Consider the following 27,646-nt stretch of genomic DNA (forward strand, 5'->3'; position numbering starts at 1 on the left):
TACAGTACAGGTCAAAAGTTTGGAAACATTACTATTTTTAATGTTTTTAAAAGAAGTTTCTTCTGCTCATCAAGCCTGCATTTATTTGATCAAAATTACAGGAAAAAAAATTTAATACTGTGATATATTATTACAATTTAAATTGGTTTTCAATTTATTATACTTTAAATGATCATTTATTTCTGTGATGCAAAGCTGAATTTTCAGGATCATTACTCCAGTCTATCACATGATCCTTTAGAAATCATTCTAATATGATGATTCATTATCAAAGTTGGAAACAGTTCTGCTGCTTAATATTTTTTCATAACCTGTGATACTTTTTTAGGATACTTTGATGAATAAAAAGTAAAAAAAGAAAAAAAAGCATTTTTTTTGCAATTTTGTCAATATACACTACTGGTCAGTAATTATTATTTTTTTTCCTTTATTTTTTTGAAATAAATCAATACTTTTATTCAGCAAGGATGTGTTAAATTGATAAAAAGTGATTATTAAAAGTAAAGAAGATTTATATTATTAGAAAATATTTTTTTATTTTGATTAAATGCAGTTCTTTTTAACCTTTTATTCGTCAAATATATTAGGCAGCAGAACTGTTTCCAACACTCACATAAATCAGAATATTAGAATGATTTCTAAAGGATCATGTGATAGACTGGATGTCACATGTGACACTGAAGACTGGAGTAATGATGCTGAAAATTCAGCTTTGCATCACAGGAATAAATTATTTTTTAAAGTATATTCAAATAGAAAACTATTATTTTAAGTTGTAATAATATTTCACAATATTACTGGGGTTTTTTTCTGTATTTTTGATCAAATAAACGCAGCCTTGATAAGCATTAGAGACTTCTTTCAAAAATATAAAAAATCTTTTGACCTGTACTGTACATAACCAATTTCAATACATAGGTATATATTGAATAAAACATGTTTTAAGTATTTTCAACTTGCAGTTCCCCTGTTTTGCTGATATAAGCAGTATTTAAGTCACTATGAAATCAAAATGGACAATTCTCAGGTTTTTTTTATGGAATATTGCAGTATTTATTATAAATGACTTATCAGTGCATATATAATATACTTTTTTTTATTATTTTTTATTCCTGTGCCCTCAGTCTTTAATCAAAATAACTTCCCCTCACTCTTTCAGCGACATCTCTTCCAACCTGTTTAATTAAACTAATAGAATCTGAGATACGTGATTTATTTTGAGATTATGGGTTTGTTCTCTATGGACACACTGTATTAATTTTATTTGTGCAGGTCTAATAAGTCTTAAACTTCATTTTAAAAACTCTGCAGATACACTGTTGCACATACATTGTCTCAACTCCAGCCTTCCTGCGTCTTACAGAGCTTGTTTGTGTGTGTTTCTGTTCTCAGGTGAAGATGGGCGTCTGGCATACGAGCAGTTGGACACGGTACCGAGGGAGATTGTGCGGCTGGGAACTCGTCGTGGTAATGCGGTCACCACTTCATTTTAGAAAAAATCAACTTATCATCCTCGTGACCCCTGCACACACCTGGCGGGAAATACACACGACCTGCTCACAAGTAGAACAGTGAGGCCCATATCTTGAGGCCTTCATCACGAGGTCTCCTTTTCTACAGGATGTTTTCATTTATACTACTCGTGTCGCAGTGGTCATGAGTCATTGTCGCTGATTGAACAATAAGAGTATTTATTATTGGCGGTTAGTTATTTGCAGTTGTACTGTCCGAGGTCGTGTAAATAGCACAGCAAATTTAATTTTAATTTTGTTTTGGGATTTATATCTCTGTACGTGCCGTTCCGTTTCAGGGATTACAAGGGACCGTTTTAAGTGCTCGAGTAATGCACAAGTGAAATTACTATAATCGCTGGGAAAGGAAGGATTTTAGGTGTTGTTCCAACCCAGCCGGGCATATGAACTACTCAAAAAAACGGCGTGGACGATGGTCGGCTGATTTACAGATCGCTCGCTTGCCTTCACTGGTCAGGAGTGAATATTTCTATGGACGACGGAGCCTGTAGTGGACAATTGCATTAACGTGGTACTAATTCCAGGGTACATGGGATCTTGCAACAAGAGCTGTTTGGAGACCATCAGAGTATCTGAAAATGCACTTTTATTCAGTCAGAGAAGCGTGATGCATTACTGTGAATTTTGGTTTGTGCATAAATGAAAACTGGAAGCTTATTTGCTCTGTGATCCGAACTTGCTTCTGTGCCTATTGTTACTGTACTACTACTGAGTCACGTGACTGTAATATCATTTAATTTATTTTTTAATTTCTCTTCACTATAAATGGTAAGATGCTGATTTGACCCTCTCAAAAAATAAATAAACAGATTATATTAATATTGTACTAAACATCTGTTCACAATATGATTAGGTAAAGTCAGGATTTGGTATTATTGAGGGGCTACTATGAAATTATATATACATAAAAGTTGGCATTTTACATATAAAAGTATGTTTTATTGAGCAGTATCACCTTTTAACAATGTATTCGCTGAGTTCTACAGTGTTTGTGCTGAAGGGAACCTTTCCTGAACGTCTTTTCAGTATGCTTATGCACATGACCTGAAAAAACGCTCTTTGCTAACCGAACGCTTGCCTCGCTTTGTGACGTTAACGCACACCGTCTACGTTGGTCTCTCAAATGTGAATTTACGCTTATGGCGACAATTAAAACGCAGTTTTGTAAATCACCGTACCTATTTTTACAATTTTTTCTATGACATTGAGAATTGTATGAAAGCAGGGGCTTAAATCCATCAAAAGAGCACATTTCGAGGAATGTACTGAGTACGGAAAGGTTGCTGTAAGTATTTGCCTCAAAAGCACAACGGAAATGTTTCGGGAAGATTGTTTGTTAACATGTTAAACATGTTATGTGGCATCTACTGCACAAACTCCTAAAGCCATAATGATACCGTAGTCAATATATTTAAGGCTTGTTTTGTGGTTTCTATTTATCAGAATTATGACATATTCAAAAACGATTCTTTTTCCTGTTTTCTGTATTCAGTCACAGAAGTTAATGTTTTCCTGTTGCTTTGTGAGGAATGACCACCGTTACAGTATTTGACCCTGGGCATTGGTGATCACTCCTTGAGATATCAAGTGAAAAGGTTGAATTTATTGCCTTGTATTCATTTCGGACAGAAGCTCAGTGAACTGCATTTTATTGTTCAAACCTCATCAAATTAGTGTCCTTGATAGGAAAGCTGTTATGGTTTTGTGAGCGTGTGACTGTACATGTCGAGGGCTTGAGCGCTCAGCTTGCCGTTGCAATAGCTTTAGCTACTACTGTTTGAATGAGAGCGGATTTCACTTGATGTCACAATGCTAATGTTCCCTCATTGTTTAAATTTTTTTTTTTTTTTTTTGAGTTTACTGTATTTCCTCTGCTGAAAGTGGCAATAAAATTTATTTTTGCATAATTATCACGACACTTTTTTTTTTTTGGTGAAATCATATACAATTCAAAGGTTTTGAAAAAGGATTCAGTGAGGGATGCATTCAATTGATCAAAAGGGAAAATACTTTGTAACAAATTTCCTATTTTTAATAAATTCTGTTTTGAACTTCCTATTCATTGAAGAATCTTGGGGGAAAAAATATGTTTCCACAAATATGAAGCAGCACAATTGTTAACATTTATAAGAAATGTTTCTTGAGCAGCAGATCAGCATTTTAGAATGATTTCTGAAAGATCATGTGACATTGAAGACTGGAGTAATGATGCTGAAAATTACACACAAAAACAGTAAAATAGAATTTTAATATTTCACAAAATCAGTTTAGTTTAACTTGTTTTTCAACAAAAATGGAAATATCAGCATTTGTTTTGATATTAACAGATCAAGAAATGTTCAGAAAAGTATTTCTTACTCTGGAAAATATAGTACAACTATGTACACACCAAGATAAAGAAAAATACATGTTGCTTATAACAAAACAATTTCAATGAATGATCCAGTCTCATGTAAAGCATGCTGGGAATTAGAATTTCTCATTCCAGTTTTTGGTTTTAGTCTAACAAAATTGTGTAATGACAATGTTCAAGAAGTGTGTTGCTTTACACTATGCAACTTTCTTTTGCAAATACATCTGTCCAGCTTTCAAACTGTGTTTTGTCTTATCTTGTATTTGGACCTGGCAGGACAACTGCGGAGTATCCCATGTAACAAACAGAAGTTCTTCTGCTAGATGAACTGCTTTATCTAATTTCCAGAGCACAAAAAGTTACATGTGCATTCAGTTATGCAAATTGGCCAAGCAGTAAAAATTACTGAAGGACAAATGGACAGTATCTGAAGCATATGATCTTCTGAACACTAATTGCACAATGTTGAAGTAGGAAAAGCTGTATGAGAGCTTTCCCCTTTGAAAAGGCACCAAACAGTCAATAATTTGGACTCTATACAACACCCTACTAAAAAGCTAATTTCAGCACTGGAGCTGCTACCTGCTCAACATCCTTCGTCGTAATGTCCCAGTCACCTGCCACCTCAAAAACTCCAAGACCGAGTCTGCAGTCCGGTCTGGAGAAACTGGAGTCTAGACTGGGACAGCTGGCCTTAAACTACCTTCAGGAGCTCCTCAAGGTTTAGGATTCCAGCAGAGCTTGATGAACGATGCTCTGCACAAGACAGACAAGCTGTTGGTTGCACTTGCACCAGGAAGAGAAGAGATCAGGAGAAAAGCATGTGTACAAAATAGGGAGTTTATTTCCACTGTATACATTCAAGTTTACATATGTACACTGGCAGTGAATATGAACTACAGGTACTGAAAACAAGCTAATTTACAGCAAAGATAAAAGTATTAAAACAAGGTGCAAAATTGTCCTAAAAAGGCAAAAAGAAAAATTCACTTAAGACCAAACAACTGGTCCATCACAGTTCTTTTTAGTTCAATATTTAAGATCTTCATTTCAGCTTTCTTCGTTTGTGAAATCATCCTTATGTGGCACACAGTGGGGTGATTGTTCTGCGTCTAGTTCAACACTGTTCAGGCTTTCATCAGAATCACTCTCATCTCCATTTTCTTCTTGATCCTCGTCATCTTCAGGCTCAAAGGCGATCTCACGCAGCTCCTCTAGATTGTCTGGACTTTTACCGGTTAATCTCTGATTGAAATGTGAAAAAGCAAATGTTAACACTGGCATTAATTGAACATTAGGTTACTTTACTCTTTGGTCCCACCATAATGGTTGTTAAATCCTTGCATTCAAATCTGGGCAAGGCTGACACCACTATTAAACGCCATACAGAGCACTCACTTCGATCATGTCGGCCATGTGTTGTACATGCTGTGCCAGCTCCTGTAACTCATCGTTCTCACTCTTCAGTTGAGCAATCTGTTCATCTTTGGTTTCAATGTCTTTGTGCAACTAGTTTTGAAACAAAATAAACAGGGATCACATTTAAATAAAAGTAATCATACCAGGGGGAACTTTGACAAACTTCCAGGGAGGCCAAATAGGTCTCAATTAAAAGACTCTTCCCCCAGATAATGTACTAATTACAACTAAATACGGTCACGCTAAACAAGTGTCATGAACAACTGCTTCAGCAGCCCTGTAAAGAGAAATGGAGCAAGGCGGCAAATCATTAGCAGAAAAAAAAAAAAAAAAAAAAAAAAACACACCCTATCAATGATTAACTCACCTTTTCATTTTCTTGGAGAACACTGAACAGTGCTTTCCGCCTCTCTTCTGCCACCTCCTTCCAGTAGGAGGACCCAGGAGTTTCTGGGGAGAGAGAGGAGAAACATCCAATACAATGGCTGCATCCAAGAAAAAAGAAAATTACAAGTCGTTTTATTAAAGGGATATTTCTCCGCTGGAAAGATGAATGTGTATTTAAATTGGGTCATTTATGTAGTAGAAATGTGAAGTTATTTTAGAAGTTGGTGTATGGTAAAAGTAAGGTACTGTGGGATTCCAAATTTATTAAAAGGTTTAATTCAGGTTTACATTGAATTTAGATTATTAGCAGAGTTTTCTAGCAAAAGACTCCGGTCAGTCTTGTTTTACTGAAACTCTTAATGACTCTCGGATTTTGTGTTTTAACAAGAGAGTCCTGCCAGTCCTGTACTCGGGTCTCAGCAGTTGAATAGATATGCTGAGTGAATTAGGGTGGGTAGCACTCTCAGTCTAGAACAGGTTCCGAGACCTGTCTCATTTTGGTTCCTGCCCCTAAATGTATATAAACTGTAAGTGAAATACATTTAGTCAGACTTGGTGACTGCAGCTACCGACGGCTCGTGTTCTCAATAAAGAATCCTGCTGAAGAAACAACCAAGTCTCCTGGTCTTTCGATTCTAAGTTTACAACAGTACTTTCAATAAAAGGTCCACCATTTAACAGTTACCGTTAACAGTGGCTACGTTTACATGCAACCAAATAATCCTCAAATAATCGGATTGGCGGCTCAATCGGACTGAAAAGCCTTCATGTAAACACCTTGATCCGATTGAGCTCGATCCGAATGAAACTTCGATCGGATTGAAAGGGGTGGTTTATTCCTTTTCTAATCCGATCAAGAGAACATGTAAACGCTTGATCGGATTGAAAACAGAAACTGAAATGACTGAGCATGTGCAATGACGCTGAAATAGCGTAATGACATATGATGCACAGAATGAGCGTCATAAGTGTCCCGTCATCCTAAAAGTCTCCTTTCACTCAGCATCTGTGAAGTGGAGCAGAACAACGTCCCACCAGTCCTTGTTTTGGATTCTCATCCACAGACGACTGGTTTTGGGCATGGGGAGGGGCATTACGGTTAATATGCTCATTTACTCCAAATTATGACCAGAAATGGATAAATATTAAGTCTGCTGTTTAAAACTATAATAAAGAACCAATGTAAGAGAATAGTTAGCATGTGCAAACAGCAAGGAAACTCTAATTGTGCAGTGTGTGCATGTCAAAAAAAAAAAAAAAAAATCTATTCCGATTTGAAGCTTGTGACAAATGCGCACATCAACCCGATCACGTTTAGCGCTCATGTAAACTACATTCCGATTGATGAATTCGAATGAATTCAGTCCAAATTAAACAAAAGTTGTGCATGTAAACGTAGCCAGTGTTGCTATGTGTCGCAAGTGATTGCGTGAACTGAGGGTCTCGCTTATAACCCATCCAACGTATCTGCGCTGGCTCCATTTGACCTGACACGTCACAACCGTTTGAAGCGGTCTACACTGGCCATATGAGAAAAACTTCTGCACCATGGCTTCCTGGATGCATGATGATGCTTTAGAGTAATGAAACGACCATTGAAATGCCCCGACCGGTTTAATCTTTCATGGTCTAACTGCAGTGCATTTTGGCTTGCACTACTGAAAGTACAGCTGAATGTCTTATGGCTTTTGTAGCAAGGGCACTGCCATATTTCAGTACTACAACCTGTGAAGTCAGGGTTGGTTGGCTCCGTTGTATTAATGAAGATCATTATGGTTTGTTATATAATAGCGGTCACCAAGTAGTTGACCAATAAAGGGTTTTTGTCCTTTGCTTTAACACTGTAAAACTCCTCTTTACATCCAGAAGCAATGCAATAGTGGCCTCTTTTGTCTTCTGGCTTTCCAGTTTCCATCTTTCATGATCGGTCTTTATCTTTCACTATCTGCCCTTCAATGTCTCTACAGTTGTATCAGTTTAACTCAGGCAAGACAACAAACCCAGTGAAGTCAAAGGTTGTACTGCAAGATGGTGGCGCTGTAACAAGACATCTTTTTCTACTTAATTTTAACTTGACTAACCGCTTCATTTCCACTTTAATAGTCAATGAACAATAACCTGGGTTAAGAGACTGCATTAACAAACCTACATCAAGAATGTAGATAATCCAATCAACGCCTCTGAACCATGCGTGATAACTTACCTTTGATCATGAGCTCATAGGCCTCCTGCGTCACCCCCTCAGGTTGGTTCTCATTTTCTGGACTTGTGGATTTTACAGCCACCTCTGCTTTCACCCTCTTTGAACCTTTAACCTGCTCTGCGCTCCACATCTTCCTTTTAGGAACCGATTTGCCATTCTAAACAGGGTGAGATTGGCATTAACAGTCACACCGTTTCACTCCAACTAAAGTTTTTAAACTTTACAAAGTCCAAAATGGCTACAACTGTTAAATACCTCAATTATACGACCAAGGTTCTTATTTACAGCAGACGGCTGAAGGACTTGGAGCGTCCTCCTTCCTGATCCCACTCCAGATGTTGGCGCTACAAAGAATTTCTGAGAAAAGAATAAAGTAAAATTAATCTCAGGGTCCTCAGGTGTCATCAGTAATAAAGAATCTGAGGATAAAGGCTCATTTTGGTGAGACGGAAAACTGAGCAACTCTATCCATGCACACAGTAACAGGCTCATTTCACCTGCCTCAACAGTCATTATTCTCCTCTTACACTTGTTAAGCTGTCAGTTCAAGACGGCAACAAGCAAGGTATCGGAGCAACTCCACGTATCGGTCGTTCTAACAAGCGTGGGAAAGGGGCAGGCCACACATCAGCTGCATGCCGTAAACACCTCCAATTCCCACGGACAGCTATTGGACCGCCTGCATTATTATCTAACTGCAACATTCTTTAACCTGTAATTACCGTGGGAACTCACCACTGAAGTCTCCTTATGACCAACTGCAAGTTTGGAGTTGGTTAATGTTTTCACTTAAACAATACAGTGGCAGACGGATGCACAAGTTACTGGATCTCAACACACTGACAATGATTAATTCAGAGACAGAGCAAGGTCCCTCGCAGTTCAGTTTATCCTAACTTGATCGAGTAGTTGAAAAGTTGACATCATTCTTTCCTTTTTTACAAAACTGACCTGACCTATTAAATAACCCGAACATAAGAATTAGAGGTCACGGTTACACACCATCCACAAACTTTTAAAAATCACCATGAAGTCAACCTACAATTCTTAAAGGAACATTCAAGTATTATTATAGAGGATTTACCCATGCACATTACTTTAAAAAAAAAAATCATATCCCCTTGAAATCTTAAATCAAAATAGTGTCCCCTCCCTTTTGTAGTGGCATATACATCACAACAGGTTAGAAAATACTATCACATCCATTTCATGCCAACTTTTGGGGCAATTAATCAACATATGGGGATGTTGATGGATTCTTTAAAACATCAACTAACTCGATCACCAAACAGGTCAGTGGATCAGCCATCCGGCACCAATTTTACATCTAATAGTAACTGAATTAAATTCAGATTCACAGAGCTTAATAAGTGAGATGTTCTCAAATACCTTGATGTTTTCAGAGGGATTCTCAGCATGTTTGGGTCTTCTGATGGAGCTCATGTTTTCACCTAGAAAACAGTTCATGAATTAATTAGTTTAAAAGAAACATGGTGATATGTCGTTGACATGCCCATAATTAAAAAGTACTTTTTTTTTTTTAAAATAATGCAAACGAAATGTACTTCAAGATAAATTGTAGGAATAAAATAATAACATTACATTTTTTAATTGACTACACTATATAGATTACCAGGAAATTGTAGATGAATTATTGCACGTTACATCGCAGTGGTTTATAAATGTCAGTGATCTGAAAATATTTTGTTGACTAAAGTAACGTTTATACTAGTGAAACGGTTAACGTGACAAGACTAGATAATAACCAAGCGTTCGATTACACTAAAACACCCAAATTTGGTGTAACATATGGCGTTTGTATTGTCTTAAGGTTATATAGATGAATGATTTATATCTAAAAAAAAAAAAAAAACACACAAACCTAACGTTTCATCAAAAGAGGAGCAGGCCTCAGTCTTAGCCCACACAAACTGAATGAAACTGAGCCACACTCGTAACATACATAGAAAACATTTAAACGCACACTGACGTTTCTTAAAATCAACGGAAAGCCTTAAATACCTTAAACGACCAAAAGTCAACATAAACCACAGAAGAATACTCACAGAAAATGAACGATAAGCAGGCACTGCTAACAACAACTCACAACTTCAAAAACAGGTTGTGTGTGAAGAGCGCGCCACTGGCTTAAGTACTGCCTTTGTACCGTCACGTGACGCCGGAATTTCGCGCGGATAGAGAGACGTGGTAAACAGACGCCTTTTTTTCTGCAGTCCATGTCAAGGGATATTTAAGTTCACTAATTGAATATTATATAATTACTATCCATTTCTCAAAATTGAAATGAGTACTATGCACAATTAAATTATGTGTATATGTTAAATCTTTAATAAATGATGGTCGAAATGACAATAAAATTGTTTTCTTTTTTTAAATTCATGTCTGTATCTACATTCAACTAACTTATCTATACTCCACGTTGGCACTTTAAAATAATTTTAATCATTAAATCCATGTTACAACCCCCGCCAATTGGTTTCACAGTACGGTTTGTAACAGCAGTAATATTTGCACTATTAATGGTAAGTTAAAAATGAGTTGTAACAGACAAATAATGGGAGTATTTGAGACACTGCGCAAAAAAAAAAAAAAAAAAGCCTGAAATACAAAGTCGTGACACGTTTAAAGGAAACGTGTCTCACTCCTCTCTACATAAATCCAGCTGACAGAAGCGCTCAGCAGCGCGCGCTCCTCCTCTGTCACATGTGCACAGCTGCGTGACGCGCATCGGCCATTTTGAGTTGTTTGTTCAGCGAGGTCCGCTTGTTATTTTCCAGACAAACGCAGAACATAGGGCCAAAACAGTCGAAAGAGTCGCTCGAAAGACATTTCACCCTTTCCTTCCATCATTATGGGTCCATCGCGATGCAGATCTCGCCGTCTGTTACCTGAGAGAACGGAGGATTTCGGTCGGTTTGTCAGTTTATCTTGACATGGCATAACTTATACGGGTGTGTGACGACTGTGGAAAAGCTCGAAAACAAACGGAGACCATCAAGCTAAACCTCGGCCGAGGATCGATTCATCCGGGGCGGGTTTTTGTACTGAGATCGATGTATTAATACGTGTTAGGATTGTTTGCAGTACTTGCTCGGATCAAAACGGGCTTGAAAGACAACTCGAGAATAAAAAATGGAGAGAAACAATAGTTAGCTAGTTAGCCAGCCACTCATCGAAGCCAGTCTCTGCTAGCATCGCGATAACAAAAAAAAACAGGCAAACACAAAATGTAACAGTCGGTTTATTGATGATAACTAGCTTTGAATGCTCTCGTAGATCTTATACTGGTTAGAAAAGAAATGTAGCTCCCTTCAACCAGGTTATCAGTCGGTGGCGTGTGTGTATTCAGCTTAGCTAGCATTAGTTTGCTAGCCAGCCACAAAATAAAAGCCTCACAATGAAACTCAACCGTGGCAGGAGAGCTCGTGGGCCCATTTTATGCCCTTAAACCCCAAGATGTCTAGCAAACTCTGTGTTCTTACTCCGTGCCAAGATCTCATGGCGTCTGCATTTCTCTGCCATGGTTGTCTTTCTCACCTGTCATTCAGATGTGCTTTTATGAGACCGTTTATACAAAGACATGGATACAAGCAAGAGTCAATACTGGAAGAGACTTTCCAAAGTCAAATCTCTTGGTCGGCTTTTTAGATAACTTTAAGCAAGGTTTATTTATCTAAAACCAGGGATCTGTCCCCTCACACGGACTCGCACACAAAACTGTCAGAATGGGTTTTCAGTGTAGCAGACATTTGTGTTTTCTGTCCTTTATTCAGTAATACAACAGTTTCTCATATAAAAAACAAAAACTAATTGATCAGGTCGTGTTATATGAGTGGTTTCTTTTAGTTTACGCGTAGCCTTGGCTTGATTGTTTGTTTTAAAAAAAAATGGTGTAACTCATCAAAACTTAGACAAGTGTAAAATTACTTGGCCCAAGTGCACTACCCGGATTAAAAATGACTTGATTTGATTTCACTAACTTTATTTAATTCGAATTAGTATGTACTGCAGGTAGTGCTTGGTTATAGCTTCTTTAGTTTTTAAAAGGGTTTGAAAACCACGTATGCTACAGTCAAGAAAATAAAAAGCGAAAAAGTCTGCGTTTGGAAAATCTTACTGTCCGTAACAATGGGAGACCCAAATTCTCGCCGGAATCAAACTAGAAACCGACTCCGCGCCCAGCTACGGAAGAAACGAGAATCTCTGGCCGATCAGTTCGACTTCAAGATCTACATTGCCTTTGTATTTAAGGAAAAGGTACGTTGACTGATTTTGTATGAAACCATGAAGTGATTTGGAAATGGACTGTTCTAATATGCCCTTCTACCACCTTTACAGAAAAAGAAGTCTGCACTCTTCGAAGTAGCTGAGGTGGTACCTGTGATGACAAACAACTATGAGGAGAACATCCTCAAAGGCGTGAAGGGAACGAGCTACTCCTTAGAGAGTTCTTTAGAACTTCTCCAGAAAGATGTGGTGCAGTTACACGCGCCTCGTTACCAGTCAATGCGTAGAGTAAGTATTGACTCGCAACATTCTTGAAGGTTGTTGCTGTCGGCAGCATTGCGATCGTAATGGTCCGTCTCGTCTAAAAATCCACGTGTCATGTCGTTCGAGGCCGCTTTCTGTTTCGCAATCTCACTGATGTTTCTAAATCTGTACAGGATGTGATAGGTTGTACCCAGGAGATGGACTTTATCCTTTGGCCCCGCAATGATATTGAGAAGATTGTCTGTCTCCTGTTCTCCAGATGGAAAGGGGCTGAAGATGAACCATTCAGGCCTGTTCAGGTATAACTCTGTCTTTCCTGGCGCTTGCTTCTTATTAATCAAACTTGGGGTTAGATGCTTGTTCAAACCCTTGACACCAAGTATTCAACTTTAGCCCTATGGACATGAGAGGTACTTAAAACCTTCAGTCTTGATGGTGACATATTGAAAATCCATGTACAAGTTTAATGCTGTAAATGTAAATCAGACTCCATTTAGTTACATTTACTTTCTAACATTCGCAGGCCAAGTTCGAGTTTCATCACGGAGACTATGAAAAGCAGTTTTTGCATGCTGTTGGTCGGAAGGACAAGGCTGGGATGGTTATGAACAACCCCAATCAGTCTGTCTTTCTCTTCATGGACAGACAGCACTTACAGGTTGGTTCATTAAAACATTAAGTATAAATTTTTTTTTTATTTTTTTTTTTTTTATTATTATTGTATGTTTGGTTGTACATGCTAATTTCCTCTTTTTACATTTAGATTATCTGTGCCATCAGCTCATGTAGTGATTTTAAAGATTAAGATTATTAAAGACAAGTAAACGCAAAAAGAACAAATAAACAAATTAGCAATCACACAAATAAATGCAACTGTACAAAGTTGCGATTGATAGCGTTTTAAGATTTCCAGGTACAGAAACTGTAATCAAATGTAAAATAACACTGCAGTTTATAAATAAAATATGTATTACTTGTATAGTCAAAGGTTATTCAGTCAAGAAGAGCGAATTAATTTTCTCTGTCTTTTGTTATTTGATTAAGATTATTATAGAGATGGCAGCAGCAGGCTGCAGTCACTTGAGCTGCATGGATCCATTATAATGTTATACGTTTTCTTTGTCAACTGTTTACGTTCACATAAGACGTGACCAACGTGTTTATGAGGATATTTGTCCGTTTGAGTGCAAAAATATATATAAGAGAACTCCTTTCATTATCGTGCAATGTGCAGCTCAGAAAACAACACATGGATCTTCTTTCGCTTGAATGGTTTAAAGGAAGTCATATTAAAATCAACTCAAAGGAATCGATAAGAGGAATCAAATTTTCAATTTTATAACAAGTATCCGATTCCTGATCTTAAGCATCCAATTCCAGATTGGAATCGATTTTCGGTTCCCAACCCTATTTATAGACAAAAATTCTTATTATAATATTCTTTATATTCTAACTTATTATAATAGACTAATGTTTACTGTATAATATTTAATAACCTACTTTTTTAATAACCAATAAATAACTGATTGACTTGTCAGTATTGGCCAGAATTTTAATACAAGTTGATCCCTGATAATTATACACCTTATAACAACCTATTATGTACTTTAAGTGTAATTTGTCTTGTCAGTATTGGCCAGAATGTTAGTGAATCCCTTCTTATTATACCCTAATATTTACTGCATAATACAGTATTTATTAATAACCTTTTTTTTTTCCTTCACAGACTCCAAAAGCCAAGCTTACAGTTTTCAAGTTGTGCAGCCTCTGTCTCTACCTGCCACAGGATCAGCTTACCTGTTGGGGGGTTGGAGACATCGAGGACCACCTCCGCCCATACATGCCTGACTAGGAGAAACGCACGGAAGACGCCCCTCAAGGCCTCGAAGCAAGTTGTCCTTATCTACACATCCCTGTTGAATAGAATTGAACTTGTGCTTGGAACTCTCCTTTTTGTTAACCACTCATTTTCATCTTGAGATTAATTTAGCTCCTTTTTTTTTTTTTTTTTTATCCCTCCCTCGACCAATCTTGGTTTGGCTCATCCCATCTCCCCTCTCTTTGATCAGTTTTTATTTGAACCTGCATGAACATTGATTTTGAGTGGTTCTCTTGGAGCTGCACCGTCAACAATACCAGTCACCGAAGGAACTCTTTATGTTAAGGCAACAAAACAAAAAATAAACGAGAGCGAGAAAAAAGGAAACCAATGACCGATGTCTCTCACATGTGATCTTCTAGTGTTGGACTGGCTTTAACATCTGTGTCATGAGGGATAGTTAACACGGTTGTTATATTGAGTAGGGATTTCATGAGTAATGACAATCAGTGACAGAGGACGGAAAAGCCTGGGTAGTCTTCCTCAAAAGGCTTCTATTACAAGATGAACAATACTTAACTCATTTGGTGAAGGCATTGCTTCTCATTCAGTTACTGCCTTAGTTTTTGCTGGACATTTTAATTTGAGTGTCATTCCTTGCCTATAATATGACAAACCTTGTTTGTTTTTATCATTTCTGGAGTAATGGTGCCTGATGGGGGCGGAGGTGCGGTGTATGTGTATCTAGGATGGTTGACATAAACTGTCAGGTGGGGGAATTCTGAAGCTGTTCTTTACTTGGGATGGTAATAGTCACCAATTGAGCAATTCCTGCACATTATACATACAAGCTACTGATACCAGATGTAATCATTGGTGGTGGGAATGTGATGGGAGACTAATGTTCAAGCTTGTGTACCTAATGAGAAATTTCGTGGAGAAACTTGAAATGGATCATTATGGATTTGTTTTTCTTTTATAGACCACCCTGTTCTGAGAGTACTAAATATTGCAGTGCTTGGGACTTGGTATCTGTAAGCCATCCTTGTCTGTTCGTATGGCATAAAATCATTACTTTTTCTTCCCTTTTGAAATTCTATGTTCACATTGAAGGGGAAGGTGGGTCTTTGTCTTTATTTTGATGTACCCATTGTTTGAATAATTCTGTTGAAATAAACGCTGTCGAACATATCTTAACACAGTGCAAAATACTTTTATGCTGGACTTTTTATTATATACCATAAAGAACTACATGATTTACAGGGCACATAATCAGCTACCAAGGTGTTTAGTGTGTCTTCCCTGAGCAATGAGTTTTCCGTTCGCCTTGTTGGTGAGATCCACTGTTGCAAATGCCAAAGTCCGTCCTTGTTTTAAAACCTGTGCAGTGATCAGGATGTCTTCTCCAATTTTAGCTGCATTCATGTATCTGTTAATTGGAAAGCAAACAAATATAAGTGTTAAGAGTCTCCAGATGATGAATGGAAGTTATTTAATTTTCAAATGGAGACTGGGACTTCTTTTTATCCCATTTTTATGCTTCCTAAATGAAAGTTAATACCTTTTTAAAGCCTCAGCTACACCATTATTAGCAAGGGAATAAAATGCACGTTGACCTGTTTTGTGACAACATGCCCCTATAAATGTCACAGTTGGAAGAATTTTCAAACCAATAAATGTTATAAATTAATTGTAGAAATTTATAACCAGACATTTATGAAAAATACCCATATTCATAGCAAATAGTTCAAAATTTCAGCTAAAATCTACATTTTAATTACATAGTTTGACATTGTGGTTTTATTGTTTTCACTTTATCCAACAGTTGTTACAAAATTATGATACTGAAATTATTACATTTATAATTGTACTTAATATAATTTAAAGACTCTAATTTAAAGTATAATTTAAAGACTCTTTTGAGCTAGATATAAAAACCCAACTTTCAAACCACTGCATTTATGTAACTAGACTATAATATCATACTGTTATAATATTTATTCATATTTAGAATTGGTCATATTTTAGTTAAGGGTCCAATTCTCACTATTAACTAGTTGCTTATTAGCATGCATAACATGTCTGTTTATTAGTACTTATAAAGCACATATTAATGCCTTATTCTGCATGACCAAATTTTACATCGCTTAGTTAAAAGGGTAGTTCACACAAAAATGAAAAATCCGTCATCATTTACTCACCCTCAAGTTGTTCTGAATTTGTTTCTTCTGCTGAATACAAAATATGACATTTTGAAGAATATGGGTAACCAAACAGTTGATTTCCCCATTGACTACCATACTATGAAAAAATAAAAAAACTATGGAAGTCAATGGGGCCCATCAACTGTTTGGTGACTGACCTTCTTCAAAATATCTTATTTTGTGTTCAGCAGAAGACAGAAATGCATACAGGATTGGAACAACTTGAGAGTGAGTAAATGATGACAAGTTTCATTTTTGGGTGAACTATCCCTTTAACCCAGACAGACCACGCGTAGCAGATGTGGGCCGGATCTGGGCCGACACTATGTTGCTGTCTGGGAAGTTATGTAAATGAGGTGTTGTTGTATTTAGTATAATTACCTACCCAATACTTAAACTTAACAACTACCTTACTAACTATTAATATGCGGTAATTATAAGTTTACTGATGCAAAAGTCGTAGTTAATAGTGAGAATTGGACCCTAATCTAAAGTGTGACCGTAGAATTATCTTTTTTTATATTTCCATTTTTCAATTTTTAGCTTTATGTCAATTGCCGAAAACAATGAGTTTTAGTTAACCATATCTCAGGTTTCAGCACAGACATACTGTATAGCCCTTGCTGGAGATATTCCCTATACATGACACAGTAACACATACTTTAATGGTCCTGTACAGTGACACAAACATATATTCCAGGAGCTCACGTTATGTTCATGTCCACGCTGACTCCAGGAGCTCCTCTCTCAGTGTACATGATGGCAGTAGTGGAGATCACATCCACCAGTGTGGCTGTCAGTCCTCCGTGAAGAGTGCCTCCTCTATTAGTGTGTTCCTCCTCCACCTTCATCCCACACACCACTTTCCCAGGGGTTGCAGACAGTATTTCGACCTGATCACAATATGAACGGCTCATTATGTTTACTGCAGTGTGAAGTGGTCTGGCTGGTTTGCATATCAATGTGTGGTTTGTCAAGGAGAATCGCTTAATTTAACAAAGACACCTACCTTACTTAAAACCCGATCAAATCCAGGACAATCTACCATCGCTCTCATGATCTCTTTTAGTGATTTTAGCGACAACGAAACCATTGCTGCTATTGCAAATACCAAAACACAGTAAAGGACAAGTTCACTCTGGCAGAATGTTTGAAAGGTTGCCTAAATGTTATACAAAATAAGAGTGTTCATAGTTTAAGAGGTTAAGGCGTTTTGGATTCCTCCACTGCCGAGAAGAAATGAAATTGTCCACTACACTATTCTAAATGGGTAAACAAAATGTAACGATTTAATCAACGAATATTTTTAGAAGCTAATACATAGCTACCATTCGGCTGTGAGGACTTTTATTATGAAATAATGGATCGAGTCTTTTCAATGAATCTGCTGATTCGTTTTACAAAGTCATTCTGAATGATTCGTTCAATATGACTGAATCAATTTAAACTTTTCAGGCAACACACTTTATTTTAGAATTGATTAATGTTAATGCTAATTATATTTGGGTACTAAATGTCTTATGCTCCAATTCATGGCTGCAACAAACTGTACTGGCATACACGTACCTACTACACATTTGATTAATATATTATTCGTGCATGGAAGGTTAACAGAATTGCTTAATCGTTTTTGAAACAACTGTTCGAAAGAACCGATTCTTTCAGTACTACAGTTAAATTCTTCCGGAAACCCTCTGTTTGAACAATGCTAATTCTTCGGTTAAAAAGATGCAACGGTTACTGTGAAAATTAAGTTTATAATACTTTGAGGTCGTGATTATAGTAAAGTGTATATAAAGTAGGTCCAGTGACCATAAGCATATGTAAATATCGATATATTATCCGTATTCTCCGGGATCCACCCGGAATGTTTTTGTAGCTGTACACATTCATATCCCGCCGTTATATTCAACTACGAACATGTCCAGCACTGTAATGTCAGGTAACCACAAGGATCAACCAATGTCTGCTTTAGAGGAAACGAGGACGAGTCTTTGCGATCAGTTTGCCTCTATCTCTGGATCGGATAGTGCCGTGGCGCAGTGTTATCTTGCAGAAAATGAATGGGACATGGAGGTATAACTTATGTCTCTATTACTGCACCTTATAAACGCACTTTATGGGTAAAGTTTTCCATTAAGCCATTAGATTGAGTATAGCATGTGTAGTAATTAACGCCGTTCTTTATTTATTTGTGTGTTCCCGCCAGAGAGCCTTGAACTCTTTCTTTGAAGCTCATATGGATTCAGTATTTGATGTTGAAGACGCAGAGGAAACTAAAAATGTGCCTGGGAATAAGAGAAAGGGGGTGAATTCTTCTGACACTGCTGATACTTCTGGAACAAAGAAGAAATTTAAGACGGATAAGGTGGATTGGTAATGTTCTCTACTCTATACTATTAATTTGAAAACTTAATTTACTCTATACTTTTAATTAAAAATATTCCAAAGTCACCATGAATTTAAAATTGTATTATCTGTTATTTATCTGTGCACATTATTTTATATATATATATATATATATATATATATATATATATATATATATATATATATATATATATATATAAAAATTGCCTATGTAACTTTTAATCAAAATAACCTCCCCTACCTCTTGCACAATGTGTTTACTGGTGTGAGGGCGGGATCAACCTGTCACTCACATGTCATCACAGCAGCAGCAAACCATAACCATCAAACGATCCAATCAATTCCCGATGGATAAAATCAAGTCGTATTTTTCCATGGAAGAAAAGACTATCACAATTTCTGTTTCATGCTGACTTTGTTTCTTTCTCTTTTTTTCTTTTTGTTCAAATTGTTTTTTTGTGCAGCATTGACTTGACAGCAGAGGAACCCACTTGCTCCAGCAGTGTGAATTTGACGAAAAGTCCGGCTGAAAGTGGCGTAACCGAATCTGATGCTGAGGACAGCAAGCTCTCCATCATCAGCTGGAATGTGGATGGTTTGGACACATTAAGTCTTGCAGAGCGTGCCAGGGGCTTGTGCTCATATCTAGTTCTGTGAGTTGTTTAGAGACCCCTTATGACCTCTATTTTATGTATAATGTGACAATAAGGGAGTTTTGTTTTACACTTAGTTTCCTTTTATCTGTTGTTCATTTGTAGGTATACACCAGATGTGGTTTTTCTTCAAGAACTCATTCCAACTTACATTCAGTATCTTAAGAAACGTGCAGTCAGCTACCTGTTTGTTGAAGGTAAGAGAATAATCTCAGTGAAGTGATTTATGGGTTATTTGCTGATTCATGAAGTTCTCCTGTCATTACAGGGAGCGATGACGGTTACTTCACGGCAATAATGTTGAAGAAAACAAGAGTAAAACTTTTGGAAAGTGAGATCATCAGTTACCCTACAACACAAATGTTGAGAAATCTGTTAGTTGCTCAGGTGAGTTTGTGGTTTATAAGTGCTATCCAAAGATTGTTTGGGGAGATAATGGCATAGGCGTATTTCTTAATGGAATCAGAATTACACTACCATTCAAAAGTTCGGGGTCGGTAAGATTTTATGTTTTTGAAAGAAGTCTCTTTTATGTTCACCATGGCTGCATTTATTTGATCAAAAATGAAATGGCATTACAATAACAAGTCACTTTTGATTGATTTAATGCATCCTTGCTGAATAAAAGTATTAATTTCTTCTTTTTTTTAAGCTAACCCCAAACTTTTGACCGTTAGTGAGTGTATACATTAATATTTACATTTCTAGGTTGGTGTGTCTCATTTATACACGCATACATTTCTCTTTTGACTCTGTGGTTTCTTATTAAGGCGACTTTCTCCGGTAAAAAGCTGTACTTGATGACATCACATTTAGAAAGCTGTAAGAACCAATCAGAGGAGAGAATGAAACAACTGCGGGTCATACTTCAAAAGATAAAGGAAGCACCAGAAGATGCCATTGTTATTTTTGCCGGAGACACTAATCTCAGAGACACCGAGGTAAATATAAAGTCTTTAAAATTCACCAGTGATTCCCAGCCAGTGGTACACAGAGTTTGTTTAACCTGAAGAAAATATGAATTTAACTATGAGTTTGTTTAACTTATGAGTTTGTTAATAAATTATGATTTAATTTTGGTATACTTGGAATGATTTTGAATTTTCTTGGTTAAACCTATAAAATAAAACGTAATTGTTGACAAAAAAAACTTGAAAAATGAAATTATGTATTGTATTAATTATACAAGTCAAAATGAACCCATGAAAGCCACTTGAGTTTTACTGATGGGCCTGTGAATAGGAGAAAGGGTTGGGACAACTCTGGACTAACAATCACAGTAAAGGTCCTTGCACACTGAGTCCGAAATTTTAGCACGTTAAAATAATGAATAATTTTCGCACGTTAAAAAAGACCTCACGTTGTGTCAATCACGTTTACACACTGCCTTCGAAACTTTCGTCTGTCATAAAAAAATTCGGGTCCGGTTCGATTTTCTGTGTTTTTCGCATCCGTAGCAAGCATTTTGAGAGGTTTTTTGACAATTCAGAGTCACCGAATGACCAATACGAAAATTTCGGAAAGGACCCGCAGTGTGAATGAAAGCGCAGTGCAATGCAGTATTTCTGAAGAATGTTTCTGTCCGTGTAGGTGGTAAAGGTGGGAGGTTTGCCTCCAGGTGTGTGCGACGTATGGGAACAGCTGGGCAAACAGGAACACTGCCGATACACCTGGGACACCAAAGCAAACAGCAATAAGACTGTGCCTTACATCAGCAAATGTCGCTTCGACCGCATCTTCCTTAGGTCTGCTAAAACTGGCCCAGGAGTCACTCCTGACCACATGGCCTTGGTTGGAATGGAGAAACTAGACTGTGGCCGATATACCAGTGATCACTGGGGAATTTACTGCACTTTCAACACATGATTATTAAATACCAAAAAGACCAGATGTCTTCCAGATTGTTGATTTTAAAGAGTTGTGAATTTTTTGATGAAGAGTGCCTTGAAATTCAGACTACTGATCAGTGTAAGAAACAAAGGCATATAGATAATAATAGGATGCATAGCTGGATTGAGAGAGGGGTTTGAATTAAATGGTTTACGTTTTTAAACCGCAGTACTCATTACTTCACAGTTTTATTTTGTATTTGTTGTACAAAATCTTTTATCACAAACCATGATTTCGATCAATCACTGCTCCCCCATATCTAGGTGGTGTAAATCCATTTTTTGTGTTAATGTTTTGTGTGAATTTTTGTAAAATGTGAAAGTGTTGACTGAATTTAAATGATTTTATTTAAATAAATAAGATCTTGATTTATTGTGGTACATGTTGTGCATCCTATATTTTACCACAAGTGGTCAGTATTTCCCAAATATTATTGAAACTACAGTATATGTGTGCATATATATATATATATAAAAGTGCTGTGAAAACGATTAATCGTTATTAATTGCATCTAACATAAGTCTGTGTTTACATAATATATGTGTGTATATATATATTTATGATATTGTCTGTGTGTATACACAGACATATGTACAAATCTATATACATATTGTGTAAACATGTTTATATTAGATGCGATAATCGCGATCAATCGATATGACAGCACTATATATACAGTGAGGAAAATAAGTATTTGAACACCCTGCTATTTTGCAAGTTCTCCCACTTGGAAATCATGGAGGGGTCTGAAATTGTCATCGTAGGTGCATGTCCACTGTGAGAGACATAATCTAAAAAAAAAATCCAGAAATCACAATATATGATTTTTTAACTATTTATTTGTATGATACAGCTGCAAATAAGTATTTGAACACCTGTCTATCAGCTAGAATTCTGACCCTCAAAGACCTGTTCGTCTGCCTTTAAAATGTCCACCTCCACTCCATTTATTATCCTAAATTAGATGCACCTGTTTGAGGTCGTTAGCTGCATAAAGACACCTGTCCACCCCATACAATCAGTAAGAATCCAACTACTAACATGGCCAAGACCAAAGAGCTGTCCAAAGACACTAGAGACAAAATTGTACACCTCCACAAGGCTGGAAAGGGCTACGGGGAAATTGCCAAGCAGCTTGGTGAAAAAAGGTCCACCGTTGGAGCAATCATTAGAAAATGGAAGAAGCTAAACATGACTGTCAATCTCCCTCGGACTGGGGTTCCATGCAAGATCTTACCTCGTGGGGTCTCAATGATCCTAAGAAAGGTGAGAAATCAGCCCAGGACTACACGGGAGGAGCTGGTCAATGACCTGAAAAGAGCTGGGACCACCGTTTCCAAGGTTACTGTTGGTAATACACTAAGACGTCATGGTTTGAAATCATGCATGGCACGGAAGGTTCCCCTGCTTATACCAGCACATGTCAAGGCCCGTCTTAAGTTTGCCAATGACCATTTGGATGATCCAGAGGAGTCATGGGAGAAAGTCATGTGGTCAGATGAGACCAAAATAGAACTTTTTGGTCATAATTCCACTAAACGTGTTTGGAGGAAGAAGAATGATGAGTACCATCCCAAGAACACCATCCCTACTGTGAAGCATGGGGGTGGTAGCATCATGCTTTGGGGTTTTTTTTCTGCATATGGGACAGGGCGACTGCACTGTATTAAGGAGAGGATGACCGGGGCCATGTATTGTGAGATTTTGGGGAACAACCTTTCCCTCAGTTAGAGCATTGAAGATGGGTCGAGGCTGGGTCTTCCAACATGACAATGACCCGAAGCACACAGCCAGGATAACCAAGGAGTGGCTCTGTAAGAAGCATATCAAGGTTCTGGCGTGGCCTAGCCAGTCTCCAGACCTAAACCCAATAGAGAATCTTTGGAGGGAGCTCAAACTCTGTGTTTCTCAGCAACAGCCCAGAAACCTGACTGATCTAGAGAAGATCTGTGTGGAGGAGTGGGCCAAAATCCCTCCTGCAGTGTGTGCAAACCTGGTGAAAAACTACAGGAAACGTTTGACCTCTGTAATTGCAAACAAAGGCTACTGTACCAAATATTAACATTGATTTTCTCAGGTGTTCAAATACTTATTTGCAGCTGTATCATACAAATAAATAGTTAAAAAATCATACATTGTGATTTGTGGATTTTTTTTTTTAGATTATGTCTCTCACAGTGGACATGCACCTACAATGACAATTTCAGACCCCTCCATGATTTCTAAGTGGGAGAACTTGCAAAATAGCAGGGTGTTCAAATACTTATTTTCCTCACTGTATATACACACACACATACATACTGTAAAAAAACGTCAGTGAAAGTGAAATGCTGTGTAAAATCATCAAAATTGAGTAAAAAGTAAAACAATGAAACTTAGATTTACAGTAATCTGAAAATACTAATAATACTATTGTAAAATACTAAACCAAACTCAACTGGTACATTTAAAGTATGAAATATATTATTGTTAATTTTTTATTATTATTAATCATTGTATTATTAATTATTCTTATTAAATGTCATAAATTTGGCCCCAAATAAAGATTTCTCAAAAGTTATACTTGTTTACCACAGTGTCAGTGAAGAGCTTTAGATGAAATATGGCATGTGTTGTGCAGTGGAAAATAGGTAAATAGACCTTGCAAACATACTGTTGTTCAGCATTATTACCAATCAAATTGTAATTTTGTGCAAAAGGTGTGAAAATACTATTGTGTATTTTGAATACATGAATTAGATTTCTGACATTTCCATCACAGAATGCTATTAAACAAATACATGTTCTGATGCTTAAACTATCAGGATTGGAGCTCACTGGATAAATGGTTCTCTGAAAAAAAAGGTTTGGATACATTTTTTTATTTATTTTTTATTGCTGTTGCAGTTTGAGAAGTGTGAGGTCTCTTCTTAACTGCCCTAAATTAGTGGAAAGCATACAAGTGTCAAGGCACCAGCTGTCTCAAGCAGGGTGGACACGTGACTCCAGACAACCTTGAAAGGCATCCCACTGCCAAGGCTAATAAACCTTTTGCTTGGTCAGATGAGTAAATATTAAATCCAAAACAGGTCAGACTGCCACGGATCTGCCCTCTGGGTCTGTATGACTGGCTTACAGAAGTTAGCTTGAAGCGCAAACACACACTCTCCTTGGCCCTCTCACCGGGTTCACGTCCACTGCCACTTAAAGGACCAGTCCTGTAATTGGTTTTGTTTGAACATCCTTCTTAGCTTATGCTTAGTTATAGCCGACAGAAGAACATGACATGAGGAGATGGTTTAAGTGATCGCTCTGTCCTCATAATCTCCTCCAGTGAGACATATTAGTGAATCTCAATGCTATTCCCCTCAACAGGCATCACTGTAGCACATTGAATTGTTTTGACACATGGCCAGGAGCACATGCTATTTCAGTGAAGGGGGGATAGTGGGACTTTCAGATCAGTCCTACTCCAACTGTTAAAGACAGAAATGTCAGCATACCACACCACATATTGCACAAGGAGAACACAATGTGTTTGTTTGGTCAGCGCTTTTCCAGGAGGTGTTTTCCGTTATCAAGGACACAGTGAAGGTTGCAGCTCCAGCAGGGGTCTTCCAACACAACCTCAAGGCAATTCATAACTACATTTTGGCGAATTGATGATGAATTCATACAATCTCATTTGTACATTTTCAAATGATCTGCTTATACCCCATTGATGGTTATGTTTAGAGACGGATACATTATCAGAATATATGCAAGATATATGCAAGAAAATGCTTTTTGAAATGCCTCAACCCTTTCACGCATAGAGGTCACCACAGTGGACAGCTATTCAAAAACCATTATCTTGCATACAAATGGGTTTTGATTGCACATCAACCTCTATAGTGGAACCAGTGCATAATCCTATACATTGCAACCAAGGGGCAAGCCAATGTCGATTTTTCCCCCCTCCAAACCAAGATGGCCGACGGACAGGTTGCTCTGGAATACCCATCCATTCCTTCTATCCTAGGAGACTCTTGCAGGTAAAACAAAATGTTGTAGCATTAAGTGATATCTAATGAGTCATATCACAGTTACATTTTCCAAGTATCGTTTTTAGATTGGGAGGAAATTCTGATTAATTATCTGTCAACTAAATTGGGCATCATGCACCACTAGCTATATTTCAGCTACAATTCATACCATTACTGTCTTTAAAAAAAATACTTAATCTGCAGTAACTTTTTTGACTGTAAATAAATGTAGTTGTATTATTAGAATGTAATTTGCATTAACATCAAAAAAGTAGTGCGATTATATTCTCTAATGTACATTGCAAGTATATTACTTAAAATGCATTACTTTACTAGTTACATACAAAAAGTAATCTGATTACGGAATGGAATCAGTGAATTTCCATTGAATTGTGTATGTAAGTGTATTTATAACTAAATTGGGATTCACAAGCCTGTGAAAAATGATATATGATGGTTCAAAATGCTGTAAAATGGCTCAAATTATTTCTTTAAATAAACTTAAATATACTTAAGAGTTCAAATGGTGTTATTTATGACTAAAGACAGCTTTACAATTGATTTTGTTCAACATGATGATGTTAAAGGGCCAACATTTTTTACATTCTGTTATTACTCACCCTCATGTTCCAAACCCATAAGTCTTTTGTTCATCTTTTTAATGATATCTGAGAGCTTTCTGTCCCTCCACTGACAGCCTATGCAACTACCACTTTCAAGCCCCAGAATAATAAATAAGATAAAATAAAAAATATATATTTGTACGAAAAATATGAACCTCCAACACGCATTCTCAAGAGCACCAAGACGCATGCGTGTTGTGTTGACGAGGGCAGACGTTGTTGTAGTTGGTATTTTGATGGTAATGAAATTACGGGCATGCAAAGTTGTTGTTACATTGTTAATTAGTAGGTCATGTAATTACCAAAAATACCAATAAGTTACATAACTTAGGCTATATCGTGTGTTAGCTGGGTTGGTTATGTTTAGGGGTGGACCTTCATGCTTGCTTCGTTCTAAAAATCTTACTTTTTTTGTATAAATCACATCGTACAATTAAAACAAAATCGACACTTTACGGTTTATGGTTACTATGTTACTAAAAATAACATTTCTCTCTAATTCAAAATCGCCACTTCGTAAAATAGTTACGGTTTTCAGTGAGCTCGGTTATGTTTAGAGGTGGACCTTCATGCTTACTGTTTTCCTAAAACCCTAAATGAATCCTAAAAATACCATGTTCCTAATAATCGTCAGATATTCAAATCATTCAAATTCACTCGAAATCACCACCTCATAAAATACTTTTCTCATGAGACTGGGTTGGATCTTCCCCTTCATTTCACCGTTCAGATTACATGCTTTAGGTTAGATTACGGTGTACTTTGTCCAATGTCACTGCAACTCAAAGATAACAGATAATGATAGAGGAGGGAACCACGAGAGGGACAAAAATCTTACGTAATTATACAAAACCACTGTAACTAAACTGAATTATCAGCACACAAACAGTCTTCTGTTAGGAACCCATTCTAAGACGTATCTCCTACAGTGATACACTGAATTAAATGAAGAAACAATAGGGTATTTATGCAGACTTGCACAGCATGGCACAACAAACACGCTTGTGTGATTTTTTTCAACCGTTTTATTTCATAAATAACACTGAACAAGCATTGGTACAGCGATAAATATCCATTTACATTGCAAAATTCTCTGTATTACAAAATACAGTATGTAAAATGCACTTGTCAAAGGGGTCAAGGGGTTTCAATATAGTACCTGATGTGCCCTAATCTGAAATTACATATGTACTTTTTATTTTTTTTTAAATGTGCTGTAATCTCAGATTAAAGTTAGCCAAGAACCACGCAAGACCCCTTCACTGTTATACGCAATGTTGCATATCCCATTCTGTCATTTGAACTGGAAAAATAAGACAAAAGCACTGATACTTATCCTCAAATTGTAATTTATTTTTTGTTGCCTGTTGGATTTTTATGCAACATTTCAAATCTTTACATTTTTGCATTTTACAGTCGGATTCTGAACACACCGCAGGCAAGTGTCCTGTTTCAATGTCTTAGGCAGCAAGAGGTACAAGGCAGGTTGACATCGTAACACAAGACCAGGATTGTTGGATCTCTACAATGTAACTCAGATGGTGAGTCAGCATGTTCAGTTTTTATTTATTGCTAATATCAGAAAACAGAGGGGCTTATTCAATTTCCTCAAAAAAAAAAAAAAAAAAAAAACATTCATCCCATTTTTAAGTTAAGGAATGTGTCCATTTGTGCATC

General features: G+C 37.0%; 5 protein-coding genes across 6 annotated transcripts in view; 3 read left to right on the forward strand and 2 right to left on the reverse strand.

Moving 5' to 3' along the window:
- Positions 1-3,442, forward strand: part of ripor2 (RHO family interacting cell polarization regulator 2) — a 46,925-nt gene extending 43,483 nt beyond the window's left edge. For both annotated transcript variants that reach the window (XM_084422768.1, XM_084422769.1), the window contains exon 22: positions 1,393-3,442. In XM_084422768.1, coding sequence (XP_084278894.1) covers positions 1,393-1,493 — 101 coding nt within the window. In that variant the 3' untranslated portion in view covers positions 1,494-3,442. The remainder of the gene's footprint in view (positions 1-1,392) is intronic.
- Positions 3,443-4,711: 1,269 nt separating this feature from the next.
- On the reverse strand, positions 4,712-10,555 carry gmnn (geminin DNA replication inhibitor). The gene is made up of 7 exons (XM_084422770.1): positions 9,961-10,555; positions 9,284-9,345; positions 8,150-8,251; positions 7,895-8,051; positions 5,672-5,754; positions 5,284-5,394; positions 4,712-5,130 (listed from the first exon to the last, which is right to left on the reverse strand). Exons 2-7 carry the CDS (start codon positions 9,335-9,337, stop codon positions 4,936-4,938), a joined length of 702 nt encoding a protein of 233 aa, XP_084278896.1. The 5' UTR covers positions 9,338-9,345; positions 9,961-10,555; the 3' UTR covers positions 4,712-4,935.
- Positions 10,556-10,593: 38 nt separating this feature from the next.
- On the forward strand, positions 10,594-15,422 carry cUnh6orf62 (chromosome Un C6orf62 homolog). The gene is made up of 5 exons (XM_084422772.1): positions 10,594-12,172; positions 12,254-12,430; positions 12,580-12,705; positions 12,930-13,064; positions 14,133-15,422. The coding sequence occupies exons 1-5, from the start codon at positions 12,044-12,046 to the stop codon at positions 14,256-14,258; spliced, it is 693 nt and encodes a 230-aa protein (XP_084278898.1). The 5' UTR covers positions 10,594-12,043; the 3' UTR covers positions 14,259-15,422.
- A 75-nt stretch (positions 15,423-15,497) lies between these two features.
- On the reverse strand, positions 15,498-17,802 carry acot13 (acyl-CoA thioesterase 13; the record flags this gene model as incomplete). The annotated part of the gene is made up of 3 exons (XM_084422773.1): positions 17,439-17,802; positions 17,138-17,322; positions 15,498-15,654 (listed from the first exon to the last, which is right to left on the reverse strand). The coding sequence occupies exons 1-3, from the start codon at positions 17,520-17,522 to the stop codon at positions 15,498-15,500; spliced, it is 426 nt and encodes a 141-aa protein (XP_084278899.1). The 5' UTR covers positions 17,523-17,802.
- Positions 17,803-18,077: 275 nt separating this feature from the next.
- On the forward strand, positions 18,078-21,719 carry tdp2b (tyrosyl-DNA phosphodiesterase 2b). Its single transcript, XM_084424645.1, has 7 exons — positions 18,078-18,505; positions 18,639-18,805; positions 19,264-19,452; positions 19,558-19,649; positions 19,721-19,839; positions 20,223-20,393; positions 21,043-21,719. Exons 1-7 carry the CDS (start codon positions 18,350-18,352, stop codon positions 21,316-21,318), a joined length of 1,170 nt encoding a protein of 389 aa, XP_084280771.1. The 5' UTR covers positions 18,078-18,349; the 3' UTR covers positions 21,319-21,719.
- Positions 21,720-27,646: the final 5,927 nt, after the last annotated feature.

The sequence above is a fragment of the Rutilus rutilus genome, assembly GCF_951802725.1.
Source record: "Rutilus rutilus genome assembly, chromosome: 11".
In the NCBI taxonomy this organism is placed as follows: Eukaryota; Metazoa; Chordata; class Actinopteri; order Cypriniformes; family Leuciscidae; genus Rutilus; species Rutilus rutilus.